Source organism: Leopardus geoffroyi, chromosome A2 (assembly GCF_018350155.1).
Source record: "Leopardus geoffroyi isolate Oge1 chromosome A2, O.geoffroyi_Oge1_pat1.0, whole genome shotgun sequence".
Classification (NCBI taxonomy): domain Eukaryota; kingdom Metazoa; phylum Chordata; class Mammalia; order Carnivora; family Felidae; genus Leopardus; species Leopardus geoffroyi.
The window spans coordinates 122,084,871-122,101,588 of NC_059331.1; the positions used below are offsets into that span (position 1 = coordinate 122,084,871).

General features: G+C 36.1%; 1 protein-coding gene across 2 annotated transcripts in view; it reads left to right on the forward strand.

The window, feature by feature from the left end:
- Window positions 1-16,718, forward strand: part of ZNRF2 (zinc and ring finger 2) — a 98,533-nt gene that overhangs the window by 65,121 nt on the left and 16,694 nt on the right. Inside the window, exon 3 of one of the 2 annotated variants that reach the window (XM_045495202.1) lies at window positions 11,785-11,951. The exons of the other annotated variant lie outside the window; for it this stretch is intronic. Coding sequence (XP_045351158.1) covers window positions 11,785-11,936 — 152 coding nt within the window. The 3' untranslated portion in view covers window positions 11,937-11,951. Of the gene's footprint in view, window positions 1-11,784; window positions 11,952-16,718 lie in introns of those variants that run through there. 2 annotated transcript variants of the gene reach the window in all.

Genomic DNA, 16,718 nt, shown 5'->3' on the forward strand with positions numbered 1-16,718 from the left:
GAAGCACTGATACCAGTTATGTCAGACAAAGATTATGCTGCAAAATGAATTGGAAAGCTTTCCATCTTTGCTCTGGGATAATTTAACCCAGGAAGTACTGTTCTTTTCATATCAGAGTTCAACTATAAAACCATCTACCTTTTTAAAGGTAGATCTTTGGCAGTCTTTCTAACTTCTGTGATCATTAGTATATTCAGGTTTTTCTGCTTCCTGAGTCAATTTAGAAAGTTTGTATTCTGCTAGAAAATAATCCATATCCTCTAAATTTCCTAAAAATTGCCATAGAATTGCACGTATAATATTTCTTGACAGTTGTCTTAATCTTCTAAATATCCTTTATATTGCCTTTTTTCTTCAAATAAATACTTTTGGTTTAGTACTTTATGTGCCTTAGGCTAGCCAAAAAGGGCATATATTTCATTGATATTTTCAAAGAGCTACTTTAGATTTGTAGATAAAGGTACTAACATGACTAACTTTATACTAACTTTGTACTAACTTATTAATAAGTACAAATTAAAGCTGCTTCACTTTTTTCGTCTTTCCATTTTAATAAAGGTATTTTAGAAATAGAAATACTTTTCTTATAAGAGGTTAGTTATAATTGAGGTTTTAATGTAAAATGTTCTTTTTGTTATTTTCTAGATAACTTCTCATTTCAGTTTTTAATCTGCTTGACTGAGGTTAACTAAAAAAAACAAAAAACAGCCTTTTTTTTTTTCCTTTAATGTTTATTTTGAGAGAGAGAGAGAGAGAAAGAGAAACAGAGGTTCTGAAGCAGGCTCTGTTTATGCCAGCAGCGAGCCTGATGTGAGGCTCAATCTCACGAACTGTGAAATCATGACCTCAGCTGAAGTCAGACGCTCAACAGACTGAGCCACCCAGGTGCCCCTAAAAAAAAAAAAAAAAAAAAAAAAAAAGCCTTCTTAATTTCAAAGATGCCTTTTTTGGAGGAAGGGATGTGTGTAATGAGCAGTCATTTTGATCTTGATATTAGAGAATGCTGCTTATAATATCTATGTTATTAAAATTTATTCATGTTTTCTTTGTGGCAGAGCACATTGTCGAGCTCTATAAATCGCGAATGTATGAGAAGCATGTATGTCATGTAGAGTAAAAAGTTGACATGTTGTTTCTTTTAAATGTTTATTTTGAAAGAGCGTGCATGCAAGCAGGGCAGGGGCAGAGACGGAGACAGACAATCTCACGCAGGCTCTGGGCTGTTAGTGCAGAGCCCCGTTCAGGGCTTGAACCCATGAACCACGAGATCATGACCTGAGCCAAAATCAAGAGTCCGATGCTTAAATGGCTGAGACACCCAGGCAACTCTACTTGTTATTTTTTTAATTGCATATGTATGTATGTACCTAGAATACACTGAGGTTGATTGCATTATTGAAATAGTCGGTTTCCTTGCTTATGTCTGGTCTACATCGTCTGACAGATTTAGGAAGAAGTTTGTTACAATATACTCTCTATGGCTGTAATTTTATCAATTTTTTATTTTATTTACAGTGTCTAGTTCCTTTTGGTGATATTTGCCTTGGCTAGCTGTATATATTTCATAGCTATATTATTTGCCTAAATATTTATGATGTATTTTCCTTTTGGATTGGATCTTTTTGTATTATATACTTCTCTCTTCTACTTTACCTAATAATCTGGTTTATCTGATAATATTTTGACTACTGCTTATCAAAAATTATGAAGGGCCTGAGATTTTCCTCTTTCTGCAAGCTGACAAGTTAGCCTGCTACAGTTTCATGGATTCTGGCAGAAACCGGAATCAAAGGACTTTCATTATTATTACTCACAGCAATAGCCAAGATATCAGCATTTTCTTGTGCCACTTCCTCCAGCCCCAGTTCTCTGTGAGAAGAGCCAGGTGATATCTGCACGTTCATTGAGTTGCTTTGCAGAAGAGGAACCCTGAGCATGGTTAGGGAACGCAAATCTTTTATTGTGGGAAATAAGCAGATCTACTCTTGGCTCTGGAGAGGACACTGCATCTGTCTTCCAAGGCTGTTTGCTCTACAAAGATCATTGAAAAGACAGTCCAAAACATGTTGAAACGTGAAAGACCTATGGAAAATTATCTCCCAACAGTTTTTTTATTTGCATTTGCCTGCTTTTTGCTCATCTCTCTCGTAATTGATTTTAATTTTGTATTTGAATAGATAACATGTTTGCAGTGGTTCCAAAGCAAAGAGATGCAAAGGATATCCAGTGAAGCCCCTCTCTCACCTCAGTCCCTTATTCACCCTTTCCAGAGGCAGCCAATGCTATCAGTTCTTGGGATCGGTTCTTGTGATTGCACATGCAAATATATATACACATATTCTGCCCCCAAACTTTTTACATGGTGATATCATGCTGCAGACGGTTCTGAACCTTAGGGGTTTTTTCATAATACAGTATATCCTGGAAATTATTCCAAACGAGCATTGTTCTTTATAATTACCTTACATTTTATAGATGGGTGAGTCACAATTTATTGTTAATGGATGTTAAATTGTTCCTGGTATTTTGTATGTGTATGAGTGGGTATATGGGATACAGTCCTGGAAGTCTTGCTTGGTCAGGGATGTATGTGAATTTGTTATTTCTGATAATATTTCTTTTAATTTAAAAAAATTTTTTAATGTTTATTTTATTTTAGAGAGAGACAGAGCACCAGTAGGGGAGGGACGGGGAGAGAGAGAGAGAGAGAGAGAGAGAGAGAGAGAAAGAGAGAGGGAGGGAGGGAGGGAGGGAGGGAGGGAGATGCAGAATCTGAAGCAGGCTCCAAGCTCCGAGCTGACAGCACAGAACCCTATGCGGGGCTCAGACTCACAAACCACAAGATCATGACCTGAACTGAAGTCAGTGCTTAACTGACTGAGCCACCCATTTCTGATAATACTTCTAGTTTAGTAATACTTCTAGCTCTAATAATACTGAGTGTCCCTATTTCTGATAATACTTCTAGTTTTACCCTTAGTGTAGAGCTGGAGTGATTTTGCTCGTATTTTATTTAGGATTTTTGCAAAAATGAGGTTGGACCAGTTTAAGGGTAGTCTTTTTTGAGTCTTAGAATCAATGTAATGCTTGCTTCAGAAGAAATAATTCAGATTTCCTTTTTCTATGTTCTGCAGCTGTATAAATAGCATTGAGACCATCTGAACTTCAAAGGTTTGGTGTAACTCCCTATGGAAGTGTCTGGGCCTCATGCTCTTTGAGGATCACTCTTACACAGCTGTCTCTGATTTCTACAGAAATTGATCTATTTGGATTTCTGTCTTTCCCTCCTGAAAGTTACATATTTCATTGCTGCATATTGTTACTAGCAAATTTAGTCTCTTACGGATTTTTAATTTTCTGCCCAAATGGGATTGTTTTCCCATTTTTTTCTTAACTTCTGTATCTGTGTTTACTCTCTTTCACCCTTTTTATTATTGCCCTTAGATTCCTTTGGGTCTTTTTTATTTCCTGTTTTAAAACTTTTTCGGGGTGCCTGGGTGGCTCAGTCGGTTGAGCGTCCGACTTCGGCTCAGGTCATGATCTCACGGTTCGTGGGTTCAAGCCCCACATCAGGCTCTGTGCTGACCGCTTGCTCAGAGCCTGGAGCCTGCTTCGGATTCTGTGTCTCCTTCTCTCTCTGCCCCTCCCCCACTCACGCTTTGTCTCGCTCTGTTTCTCAAAAATAAATAAATGTAAAAAAAAAAAAAATCTTTTTCCTGTTCTTAGGCTTTTTAAAATCTTATTTCTTCTGGTTTCCTTAGATGTGCTTGTCCTTGTCTGTTGTATTGGGAGTATTCATTTCTTCCATCCTGTCTGCTTTCCTTCCCTTCCTTTTTCAGCATAAATATGCAAGGGTATGAGTTTTTCTCTGATATTTTAGCTCTGTTCCATAGATTCTTTTTATTCACTGTTTATTTATCACTGTTACTTTCTTTTTTTTTTTTTTTTTTTATGTTTATTTATTTTTGAGAGAGACAGAGATAGAATGCGAGTGGGTTAGGGGCAGAGAGAGAGAGGGAGACACAGAAGCAGAAACAGGCTCCAGGCTCTGAGCTGTCAGCACAGAGCCCGATGCAGGGCTCGAACTCACAAACAGTGAGATCGTGACCTGAGCTGAAGTCAGACGCTCAACTGACTGAACCACCCAGGCGCCCCTATCACTGTTACTTTCTTGTTGTTTAGATATTTTGTGTTTTGGGGGCTCTCTTCTTTAAGTTAAAAGTTATGTGAGAGTCTTTTAAAATTCCCAGGTGTTAGGTGCCTTTTCCCTCCGGTTTTGCTGTTTTCTGGTTTTGCTGTATTGTGATCAGACGATGTTACCTGTACTATTTCTGTATTTTAATTTACTAAGTTTTTCTTTGTGGTTTACTATGTGGTGATTTTTGGCAAATGTTCCATATTCGTGTTCAATTTAAAAAGTCTTTTATATCCATCTTGTTTTTCAATTGATTTGTCATGGACTGAGGTGAATTAAAGTTTCCTTCTGTTGATGTTTCTATTTTTCTTTGTTTTGTCTATCATTTTTTGCTTCATAGATGCTGTTATTTGTTTGATGCTATCATTTGTTATTTATAATTACTATATACCTTAGGTACAAATTGCATCTTTTAGTATTTAAAGGGTCCTGTGTCTCCTTTAATGCTTTTTGGACTGTATAACTTTGTCTGATATTAAAAGTATAATAATAATTTTTCTTTTGTTTCTATTTGCCTGATAAGTGTTTTTTCTTCCTTTTATTTTCATCTTTCATCTTTTTGTTTCAGATACGCTTCTTGTGTACAATACAAGGTTAAGTTTATTTGGGATCTGGTCTAATCTTTTTTTTTTTTTAAACTATATTGGGTTAGTCCATTTACATTTAGTAATATAGCTAGTTTTAATTCCGTCATTATACTTCCTGTTTTTATAGCTTTTTAAAAACATTCCACCAAGTGGCCAGTTTTTCTTTGCTCCATGTTTCTTCTTTTAATTGAGAACAACTGCATTTCTTATTTTAGAGCTTTTTAGTTCATAAATGTAACTATATAATAACCTTGATGCTCCTTATTTTTATACTCTGTTAATTTATTTCTTTTTAAAAAAATTTTTTTAATGTTTGTTTATTTTTGAGAGAGAGACAGAGCACGAGCAGGGGAGGGGCAGAGAGAGAGGGAGACACAGAATCCGAAGCAGGCTCCAGGCTCTGAGCTGTCAGCACAGAGCCCATCGTGGGGCTTGAACCCACAAACTGTGAGATCATGACCTGAGCCAAAGTCAGATGCCTAACCGACTGAGCCACCCAGGCACCCCTCTGTTAATTTATTTCTATGAGCAATGATGAAATATGATGAATGAAACAATAAAAGTTCTTCTATATCCTAATTTTGGTTATTAAATTATCTCTTGTTTACTCATATAGTATTAAACATATTTATACTTATGTTATTTGCTTTGTCAGCCTTAAATGATACTTGACACCCAGTTATTAAAGGTGATAATTAGCTCTTTTAACTTTATTTAGATATTCAGTTTATATATTATCTTAGAATGATTCCCACATTTGTTTTTGAACTTACATTTAAGTAGATTCAATTCTCCCTGCCAGTCATTTTGCTTGGATTTTTCTAGGCATCTCTTGGTTAGGTGAAGTTCATCCTCATGTAAATCTTTTAAAAGGGCTCATGGGAAATGGTTCCCTACACTTCTTGCTTAGGTCTGAAATCTTTGGGTTACACTTTCTTTACTGGAGGATATTATAAGTGTTCCTCCAGCCCTGTCGTGTAAAATGCTGCTCCGAAGAAGTCTGACATCAGCCAGATTTCCCTTCCTTTTAGAATTGACAGTCTTTCTTGCCAGGGTACTCAAAGAACTTTTATTTTATTTTTTTTTTTTTAATTTTTTTTTAACGTTTATTTATTTTTGAGAGACAGAGCATGAGCGGGGAAGAGAGAGGGAGACACAGAATCTGAAGCAGGCTCCAGGCTCCAAGCCGTCAGCACAGAGCCCGACGCGGGGCTCGAACTCACGAACCGTGAGATCATGACCCGAGCCGAAGTCAGATGCTCAACCGACCGAGCCACCCAGGCGCCCCAAGAACTTTTATTTTTTATGACCAGTATCTGCTGTAGGATATACTTTAAATAGTATTGGGTTTTCATGGCTAATTTTTCTTGAGGACTCCATGTGTCCTTCAAATATGCAGCTCTAGTTATATTTTCATTTTCGTAATGTTTTCTTGCATTTTACTTTTGGCTGTAGATAGCAGTTGGAGCTCTTGTTTTCAATAGATACCTTTTTTGTCCCCCTTCAATTCTTAATAGTTTCTTCATTTCCAGCTTATTTTTCTGGTTTCTAACTCCTTCTGTCCCTGTGATTTCAGGAATTTTTCTTTGTGCTTCTTATTAGTTTCCACCTCATTTTCATTTTATAAGTTGTTTTTCCCCTTCTTTTTCATCTTCATTCCTGAGCTGTAATATCTTTGCATGTGTTCTAGGATAGTTACTTCTCTGTGTTTTTGTTTGTTTGTTTGTTTGAATTCATGGCAAATAAATTTATGTTGAGGCTGGATAGTAGCTATATGATGTTCTGTTACACTATCCAGTGCACATATTTTATAAAGCTGGCGAATTTGGTGTTGTTCCGTCACTTATTTTGTATTATTTATTTTACTTTGTTCCTGCCCAACCTTCTCTTGATTAATGAAGTTGCTTTCCCTTTCCTCCAAGTTAATTAACAACTTTTACTCAGCATCTTGTTTTTCCTATGATAACCTTACTTTAATATGTATCTTTGAACATATATTTCTATTTTATTCTATCAAAATTCAGGGTTTTCTTTGTGCTTTCTGCCATTCTTGTTCACTTTTGTCTCCCCGACTTCTCTCCCGCATATCTCCCAGCTCCTAGATGTTGTGAAGTAGAGTTTACATTCTGCATCATTAAGTTTACACTAGTGAAACACTGTTTTTATTTCAAAAACCTATAGTTACATTACAGTTTCAGTCACAGTATTCTGTATTTAAATTTTACTTATACATGTTTAATTCCCACTGCTGTTTTTTATACTCTGTTTTTTTCTATTTGAAATTTTTGTGGGTTTTTTTTTGGGGGGGTGGGTTCTTGGTTTTTTAATGTTCTTTTGTTAGAAGCATTTCCATGAATAATTTCCTTAGATACCTTTCATGGATTATCCACTTAATGAGTATAATAACATTTGGATGCCCAAATGTTTTTGGTTTGCCCTCCCACAGAATAACTATCTTTGCTGAATATAGGATATTGTTATTTCAGTTGTTTTGTTTGTTTTTTAAGTGTATAAAAGTGTTCTGTGCTGTGACAACCAGTATTCTAGATGAGAAGTCTGGCTAACTCATTATTTTTTTAATTTTAAGGTTTCCTGTTCTTTATATTTGGAAGCTTATGGGTTGATTTTGTGTTTTGAAGGTTGGAAATTGTATTCCCCCCCCCCCCCCAGGATGCATCGATTTTAGTATTTTTCAACCTTACTCCCATCTGTAATCAATCCTGCTTAAAACTTCATGAACCCTTTCAGTTTAAAACTCATTTAGTCAGCTTGGGGTTTATTTTCTTCTAGTATTTCTTTGATTAGTATTTCCTTCTGTGTTCCTTTTTCTCTTTCTGTAATTTGTCTTTTTGAAAAGTGTTTTTTGTTTGTGTGTTTGTTTTTACTTAAGTAATCTCCACATGCAATGAGGGGCTTGAACTTACAACCCTGAGATCAAGAGCCGCATGCTCCTCTGAGTGAGCCAGCCAGGGGCTCCTCTTTCTGAAATCTCTGGAATTTCAGTAGTAGAGCTGGATTTGTCCTCTGTGTCATATGTTTTCATTCATGACATGTTGGGGCTTTTTTGGAATGACGTGATATGTATTCTAGATTGCTAATAAAGTCGTTTGATGTTTCTTTTCCTCTTTCTCTGAAGTATTAACAAAACATGGGTTTTGGTTCTAGCAACTTGTACTTATAAAGTGGTTGTCCCTCCATCCCCTCCATCCCTTCCTTGCTTCCTTCCATTCATTCTTTCTGACACTGCAGTAAGCGTCTGTTTCAGTTCTTGGGCTGGTTCACCTTCATTCACATTACTGTGTGTATTTAGTTAGCTGTGACCCTTCTCTGTTACATCACATTAGCTGTTGTAGAATCTCTCGACACACATGTAGATCTTAGCGTTACTTTCTTCTCTGATAGAAGAAGAGCTTAGTGATCATTAACTTGACACACTAAGCCCTTTTTGTTGGAAGGTGTGAGGAAAGAAGTTGCCCTCTTCTTGGGTGTACAAGGAGAGTGTTATCCTCAGCCCAGCTCTGTGGCTTTTTTCTGGTTTCTCAGTGTCGAGGCAGCCTTGTTCCCTTGTCCATGTGAGAGTCACTCAGATACTGCTGACTGCCTGGGCAACTTAAGGATTGGTCGGTCAGCTTTGAGCAGATCTGCTGAAAGGAAATAGACCTTCCAAAGCAGTGTGTTTTCCCCATCCTTAGAAAGATTTTTTTAAAAAACCCTTTTCATACTTGCTCTTTCTTGATTTTCATGTGACGCTGGGGCACTTTCATTACCTGAAGTTCAGATGAATCTAGGTTTAGATTCTCCATGATCCGTCAGGTAGTCACCGTTATTTTAGCAATTTAGTAGCAGGATAAGAGGGGATCAAGAAAGAAGTCTGAGTTGTCAGTGTTTCATGACTGTTACTATCACAGCTACTGGTTCACCCCTGCTTGCTGTCTCCAAATACTTTTGAGTTTCACACTCTGTTTTCTCAGGAGTGGACATTTTAAATAGCTTTCCTGTGCATACATACTTTTAATACTTTACTCATATATACTAATAAACCTGTAAGTATTTGTTGGCAGACTCAGCATATGTCCAGTACTTTCTTGTTGATTGTCTGATAACCTCGTGGGTAAAGAATTGAGTACACTTAACAAAAAATAGATCTGAGCTCATCTGAGTCACCAGACTGCAAACAAAGCCACTGAAGCAACAACTTCTGGGCTTTGGGGCGTTTTCTCTGTTCATTGGCTGTTTATTTGTCACTTGGTGTATTCTCTAGTCTCCTGAGATCTTTTGCTTCATTAGTTATTCAAAAAATGTTTATTGAGCACTTGCTGTGTACAAAACACTATGCTACTTGGTAGAGTAAGCAGAGCATAGAGGGTTCTCTGGCTTCATGGAATTGACTGCTTCTTTATTACAGAGATTACAGAGTACTGACTACATCTGACTACATTCTCAGAATGTAGACTCATTCTACTGTGTTTGGTTTACACAGTATCAAAGTGAGGTTTTTTTCAGTGAGTATTTTGAAAATGAGAAATTTCACCCAGAAACCTAAATTTGCAGCTGCCTTAAATATGTAATATCTGGCTACACTGGGCCCTCATTCCTACATGGCATTCTGCTATCATAGCAAGTGCCCCTTTAGATAGGACTGTGTACATCAGTTTTAATCCGTAAAACTGAGGCCTACTTCATTTGGTATTTATTGTCACAACTGTGCTGTTCTTTTTCTTACAAAATGATTAAAAAGATGAGCTACTTCTTGAATGTCTTCTTGGCTATCCTTCAGGCATTTGAGTTTGTGACCTTTGTATAATATTTATTAGCCAGCCTGCTAATTATCTTACAGCTTCAGGAGGAAGCAGAAGGGAAAGACACCATGGTTTAGCTTCAGTCAACAAAAGGAGTAGACAGACATACACATTGTAATGCTCTTTCTCAAATTCATTCTAACAAAGAGATAGAATCCTGGTTATAAATTTAAAAAAAAGGGGAGGGCACCTGGGTGGCTCAGTCGGTTAAGCATCCAACTCTTAATAATGGCTCGGGTCATGATCTCATGGTAGTGGGATCGAGCTGCACATGCTGAGCAGAAGCCTGCTTTGGATTCTCTCTCTCCCTCTCTGCCCCTCCCCCATGTACAAGTGCACGTGTGCTCTCTCTCAAAATAAGTAAACTTAAAAAAAAATCTGATGATAGTTCTGACATGTGTTTTTGCATGTTATAATACCATTTGAGTTGACATGTTTCAGTTTACTTCAATAATGCTGTAGTAAAATGGTGTTTATATTCAGTTAACGCTTAGTTAAAGCTTGTAAGTATTTTCACATTCATTAGCTCTTTTGTTTTTAATCATCAAAGTAAAATATCATATGAGATACAGGTATTATGACCTGCAATGTAGTTGAAGACAAACGAGGCTCAAAGAGGTTTGCACATTGTCCAAAGGTCAAGCCTGTTCTCTTTCCACGAGGCCGCCTTCCATTTGCATTGTCTCATTCGATCTTCACAACAGTCTTAAGAGACAGGTGGAATGGGTTTCATCATTTCTTAGATTGGAGAAAACAAACTCAGAGGAAGAGTCCTTTCTTGGCAGTTATCACATGGCTAGTGTTCAGAACATGCCTGCTACTATGAAGCTACACTGCTGGACATTTAACAGGTCTCCTGTAATTCTTACCACTCCCCTGTGGGATAGGTATTGTTATTCTCATTATATTCCCCAATAAGTTGACGAGTTGGAACTTGAACCTAGAACTGTCTATAAGCAACACTGGTTTTTTTTTTGTTTTGTTTTTGTTTTTTGGTGTTTTTTTTGTGGTTGTTGTTTTGTTTTGCTGCGTCATATTACAGAGCTTGCTTGACTCCTTTTTATTGCCATTAAGAGCCTATATTTTAGAAGTACACAGTGGTAAATTAAGCTTAAAAATCAGCTTTTTGTATTTTTAGGACAGGTGTTTTCTCTGTGCAGTGTGATTCAAAATAAAAGTGGACCAAACTTAAGTTTAGTTCAAAGTGTATTCTGTTTTTGTATATATTCAGCTGTTTTAAAATAATTCTCTTGCTCTTTAATGGGCATAACTTATTTAGGAAAGTACTTGTTTAGCGTTTAGCAAATCAGTGTATTGGTTGTGAATTTTGGTTTATTGTTGATTTGTGACAGAGAGGGGCATAGGAAAGTTACCTTGATTTGAAGATTGGGGAACAATTTGGTAACCTAACAAGTACTTAGGTTGACTTGTGTGACTTTTGGCAGCTTGTTACATACCTAATTTTATATAATACCCAACCCTAGCTAGCCTTTTAAAGTAAGTTAAGAACAAAAGGCCCAAGAAAGCTAAATCTATTGAATATTGAGTTTATGTTCCATTTGTATATTTTACCCTTCAGAGTTTGGGTTCCATTTTATTTTACTTACATTTTCTTGGAGAAGGCACCAAATGTCTATTTCCAAAAATATTCCCAAGAATACACATTTTCCCTTAAAAGTCATCAGAAGAGTCACAAGTTCCATCTACCCACTTCTAAAGAACTAGTCTTAATATTAAATTGTTTCTAACAGTGCAGATGAAAAGTAGCTATATGCTTAGTCAATTCTCCATTATATTTAAAGAAAGCATTGATGCAGTAATTGTCAGTGGCACTGAGGCAGAGGAAGCCAGTAATTTCAAGCTGAATGAGAGTGTCTAAAAAGGATAAAAGCATAGGCTGACCATGGACTTTGAGTTTTAGTCACTTTAATAAAGGTCATTCCTATGTTTTTATTTACATATTTGTCTCATAGTGAAAATGGCAATTTCCCTAAGTATCATCTCTAGTTCCTCTTATGATATTTGAGTACACTAATAGCTCACGGATCTATAATCTAGAATATTAATGTTAACTTAAGTCCATTAGAGATAAATTTATATCTGAGAGTATTTATTAATAAACCTTGTGAGTCCCTGTTTTTCATTCTTTGAGTAATTGCTTCTTACTAATGTTGTGAATTTTTTTAATTCTTGATTTTTCTAGGGATTATTTCACATTTCAGCTGCTTTTGTTTTCTACTGCTATCATTGAGGGTTCAAGAACAAAAAATAAGTCTTCAGGTAAAATGCCTGATCCATAATAGTGCTTGGCATTGTATTTTGCTGAAAAGGTCATATAGCTGTTTGGATGCTTGATCTGAAAATACAGTTGTGATGACTATGAAATTTCCGCATGGAGTTTTCTTGGCTGCCTCTAACAGAGTTGGTCTCACTTGTTCGTTTGTTCATTCTTTCTTTCTCTCTTTCTTCCTCTCTTTTTCTCTCTTTCTTAATTTTCAAAAGGATTTTGGCTGTCTGCTTTTTTTCGTGTTGTCTTGATCTGCAATAACTATGGCTATGTGCTTGTATCTGCTAAATATTTTAATTTTGCATTTTTGGCTGCTTGAAATTTAAGTAATGTTGGGCGATGCAAATTAAGAGCTTGAGGCTATAAGTGAAAGAGTAATCTACAGAAGTTTTTAATTAGCTTATAAATGTATGTTCTTTACCTATTATGTATTTTCAGGTTTGGTATTTTACTAACATTAAAATTTAAAATTTAGTTTCTCAGTTGCACTGACCACATTTCAAGTGCTACTTTCAGGCCATATGTGGCTAGTAGCTACCAGACAGCACAGATGAAGGACTGTTTCTGTCATCATAGAAAGTTCTAATTGGACAGGACTATTTTCCTGTCCAATAGAAGCAAATAAGCAGTAAATTGTAAGCTCATTTCTGATGATACCAGTTTTTATAGCAGTTTGATAACTCCAGAAGCTAAAGTATATGATCAGTCTTGAGCATACATCCTCTAAGTTAATGTGCCATCTCGATCTTGAGTATTTCATACTTAAAGTTGTCTGAAATAGTTCATTTGCTTCACTATTCTATTTTAAAGTGAAATTGCTTCTTGTAACAAAATTCATGTAGTAAACAGCCCACCGATTTAGCTTAATTTTGAGTCCTGACCCCAGAACTTACTTAGGTTAGTAACTTCTGGTAAGTTACTTCTTTGAGCCTCAGTTTCCATATCTATAAAGTGAAGGTAACATTAGTTACCTCATAGGATTAATAAATAATATTAACTATATGTAAAGATATGTCACAGAGTGGACATTTATAATACTTTTAAATATAGAATGAAGCCAAAACATTTAAAAATTAAGTGATGTTGCTTGCATGAATTTGTGTTCCAAGCCTTGAAATTTATAATAGGTCTCTGGAAATGGTTAGGTCGAGTGTCCTATAGAAGTTTCTGGTGGCCAGGATTATTTATGACATCATGTAAAGTTAAAACAACTAGAATACCAGAGTGAGGAGAAAAAGAGATAGAAAAGTGAGCAACTTTGTTTTTGGAGAAGTTCGTAAAGTATTTTCTGATAACAATGGCAATAAAAATGAATTTTTTGTATAATGTTTCCATAACTTACAAAGTTTTTCACATAATTCTTTAAAATTTCATGTCCATACTATTTTAGGTACCTTTATTGTATTAATATTAGGGGAAAAAAAGAATAAAAGGAAAACTCAAAGATGGCCAATATTTTGGAGCTTATATAGCTAACTGTGAGGATGGAAACTCATATTAAGTTTTCAACTTTAAATCTTACACTCTTTCTTCTTCAGCATGCTTGTTCCATTATTAGCAGTTGTGTTTCTGAGGCAGGGGTGTATTTCAGAATCTCTAGGGATGGAGGCCGGGTGTATGTAATTTATTTTCTTCTGTGTTGAGACAGAATGCATACCCAAGTGATTCTGGTGCCCACCTCTGGTTAGAAATCATTGGTCTCTTCCTGGTTGAATTCTTCTTTACCTAAATTAATGCTTGCATCATATGAATAAGACAGAAGAATTAGCGTGATAAGCAATACACTGGTTTAACTTTCAGTGTTCCAAATGTTTAAGTAGGACACCAGCAACGATTGAAAAAGCAACACAGATTTACTTTCCTCTTCACTATCTTTAGTGCTTGTCCATTTGTCAGTGCTTGTGGAGAGCGGGAATCCAGACTAGCTCGCTGTGAAGTGAAATCTATTAGTGTTCCCTCCTCTGATAAGAACTTTGGCTAGTTAGTAGCCTGCCCTCAATGTATTGCAGTTGTAAACTGTTGACTCCTTATTGCTTATAGTAGGAAAACATTTATGAATGTTTTCAATTGACTGGCTAAAGATTTTTATCAGTCTTTTCCCAGCTGTCTTGAAGATGCTTCAGTATCCTGGATTTAGTGGTTTTTCCCAGCCGTATATAACTCTGAATGTTTCACAACTTTTCCTTTGAATGAGAGGACAGTGTCATAATGGAGAGGGAAAAGGGAATATTCTAGCAAACTCCCACGTAGGCAAAAATAAATCATGTTGCGTAGTGAATTTTAAAAATGAAAGACATTTTCGAACATAAAAAGACAGATTTTTATGGGAAGTGACATTTTCAAATTTGAAAATTAGGCATTTGCTATTGGAGACCATAAATAAAGTTTTTCAGTAAGTGAACTGTGTTTTGACTCAGTTGCTTATCAAAATGCAGTTGGATAGTGGCATTGTTAACGTTAGCTTTTAACGTTTTCTGAGTAGAGATCATTTCACTAGAAGCTATTTACAGTGGATATTGGCTGCTTCTGCATTGAAATTTGCTTGGGATGTTCTTGTATATAGGTGTACGTTTCTTAACGTAGAAAATGAAGTTCTGATTATTTTTCATTACTGGGGCTTAGGGAGCTTATGATTAAATGGCTGACTTTAATATGGCAGTTTAGATTAAACTGAAATGATTTTCTTAACTTAGTACCTGCAAAGCATAACATTATATTCTTTAAATAAATACCATTATGTTAATTATATGCAGATTATATTTGTCTGTGTTGTACTGTAAATAAATTCACTTAAAAACAGGATGAAACCAAGGCCGTCAAGATATTAAAATTTTTTCCACTCAAAGATTGATTTTTAAAAACCTATTGTAAGAATTGAGACTTGGTCGTAAGTCACCATAAAAGTATTGTTAAGACAGCTATTTTTCTGTGAACAATGCATTCAGAAGCTTGTACTTGATGGATTTCGAGTTCTTTTCACTTGGTATTGACAATCTGTTACCTAGTAGTGTATGGCAAAAATAAGGTAATACTTTTTCTTTATTTTTTAAAAGCTGGCCTGTCTTATTTTCTTAATTTAAGATAATTGAGATTATACGGTTCATATTTACTTAAATCTAGAGGCAGTGTTAATGTATTCCAAAAGGTAGAAAACATGATACCATATTTCACCAATTCTAAGACACACTTCCTTTTCTTACTTTAACTGCCCTGGAAAATGAGACGTATCTTAAAATTGGTTTGTGTCGTTTTAATGGTATTTTTTTTTCTTACTTACTCATGTGTAAACGAATGGTACATGTTACAATCATTGATGTTTTAGGCTTGGTAAAAAGTGATCACTGATGTTTTGAAGTTTGTTGTAGAACTTAGACTCATTGTTACGATGCCGTAGGTCTTTGTAGTGGAAGAAATCTATGCCGTGACTATACCATATTATGTGGAGTTACAGACCTTTACTAAGATCTCTTCCTGTTTCCTTCACATCCACTCATTGCTATCACCCTAGTGTCAAATGGCACAACTAAAACAATTTAATAGTGAGTTTGATGTACTTTATTCAAGAGAAAACAATGCATGGATTGAGGGAGTATGGTACATCACAAGCACTTGCCCAAGGTATTTTCTTACAGGATGTTGGAGGAGACAGCACTGAAACAGGGCACGACTGGCTAACAGGGTCCTCTTGCCTAGGGTAATGTAAGCTAGCTAAAGCCAAGTTGGAAGACTGTGACTGGTGTTAAGTTGCCTTGACAGTGAGGTGTTTTCCATAAGTGCAGGATGATGTAGGTTTAGATTTGTGACATGGGTGGGGCCAACTGGAGTGGCCTCATTTTGTGTGTCCCAGTGTACCGATTAACAGTCACTAGTTAGGTTTTTTACATCACACTGGTTTCCTATCTGTGGAAAGCCAGCCAGAACAATAACAGCAAAATGGAGATCAAGAAAAGGAGGAAAGACTTGGGGTCAGGGTTGGGGTGTGTAGAGTGGAGGTAGGGATGGGACCTCCAGGGTGAAGAAGAGAAAAATGGGGATAGCACATTAGGGCACGTGTTAATGAGCAAGCAGCATTTTCTGTTTATCCAGCTTGACTTATCCTGGTCAAATCTCTGGTTGTGATATATTAGCTTGTGAACTACCCAGCAGTTAGCTAAAATCATCTCAGTCGTATCCCCTAGATTCTTCTTGCCGAGGCCTTTTTCTGCAGAAGTTGCCCTGTTACCCCTCCAGCTTTAGGGGTAAATTATCTGCTGGTACAGACCCAATAAAGGCTGTGTTTCCTTCTAATGTGCTGTCTCAAAATGAATGACTAAATGGGGAACTACTTCTTATGGAAATGAATTTTTCTACAAGGAATGACTACAGATATATGCACAATTACATTTGCTGTTTTTTTATAAGAGGTATGAGACTACCAAACAAATACTTGATTTTAGGAACTTTCCTACCTTACTCTGTCATTCAGCATTTAGAGATTGGTGTAGTCTTTTCCTTTATCCTATTTTATTTTCATTTCTAAACACAGTGATTTGTTTCTTTGTGGTGTAAATGTTTATTGCGTGTTCCTGCTTTACCTTCCCATCCTCTGCACTTGCTGGGTACACATTCTCCTGCGTTGAGCAGCCTCTCCATACTCTTCAGTAATGGTGGTTTCAGTTCTTCCTCACTTAAAAAGAGTTACAAAGAATTATCTAGCTAACATACTCTATTTTATGCAAGATCCTTTGAAAAATTAAGCTTTAACATTAATAAAATACTTAAATTTCCAGTATAAAACCTAAATTGAGGGTAACTTTTTTTCCAAAAGGAATTTTTGCTTTGTAAAGGGCTTTATTTACCGGTTGGGTGTT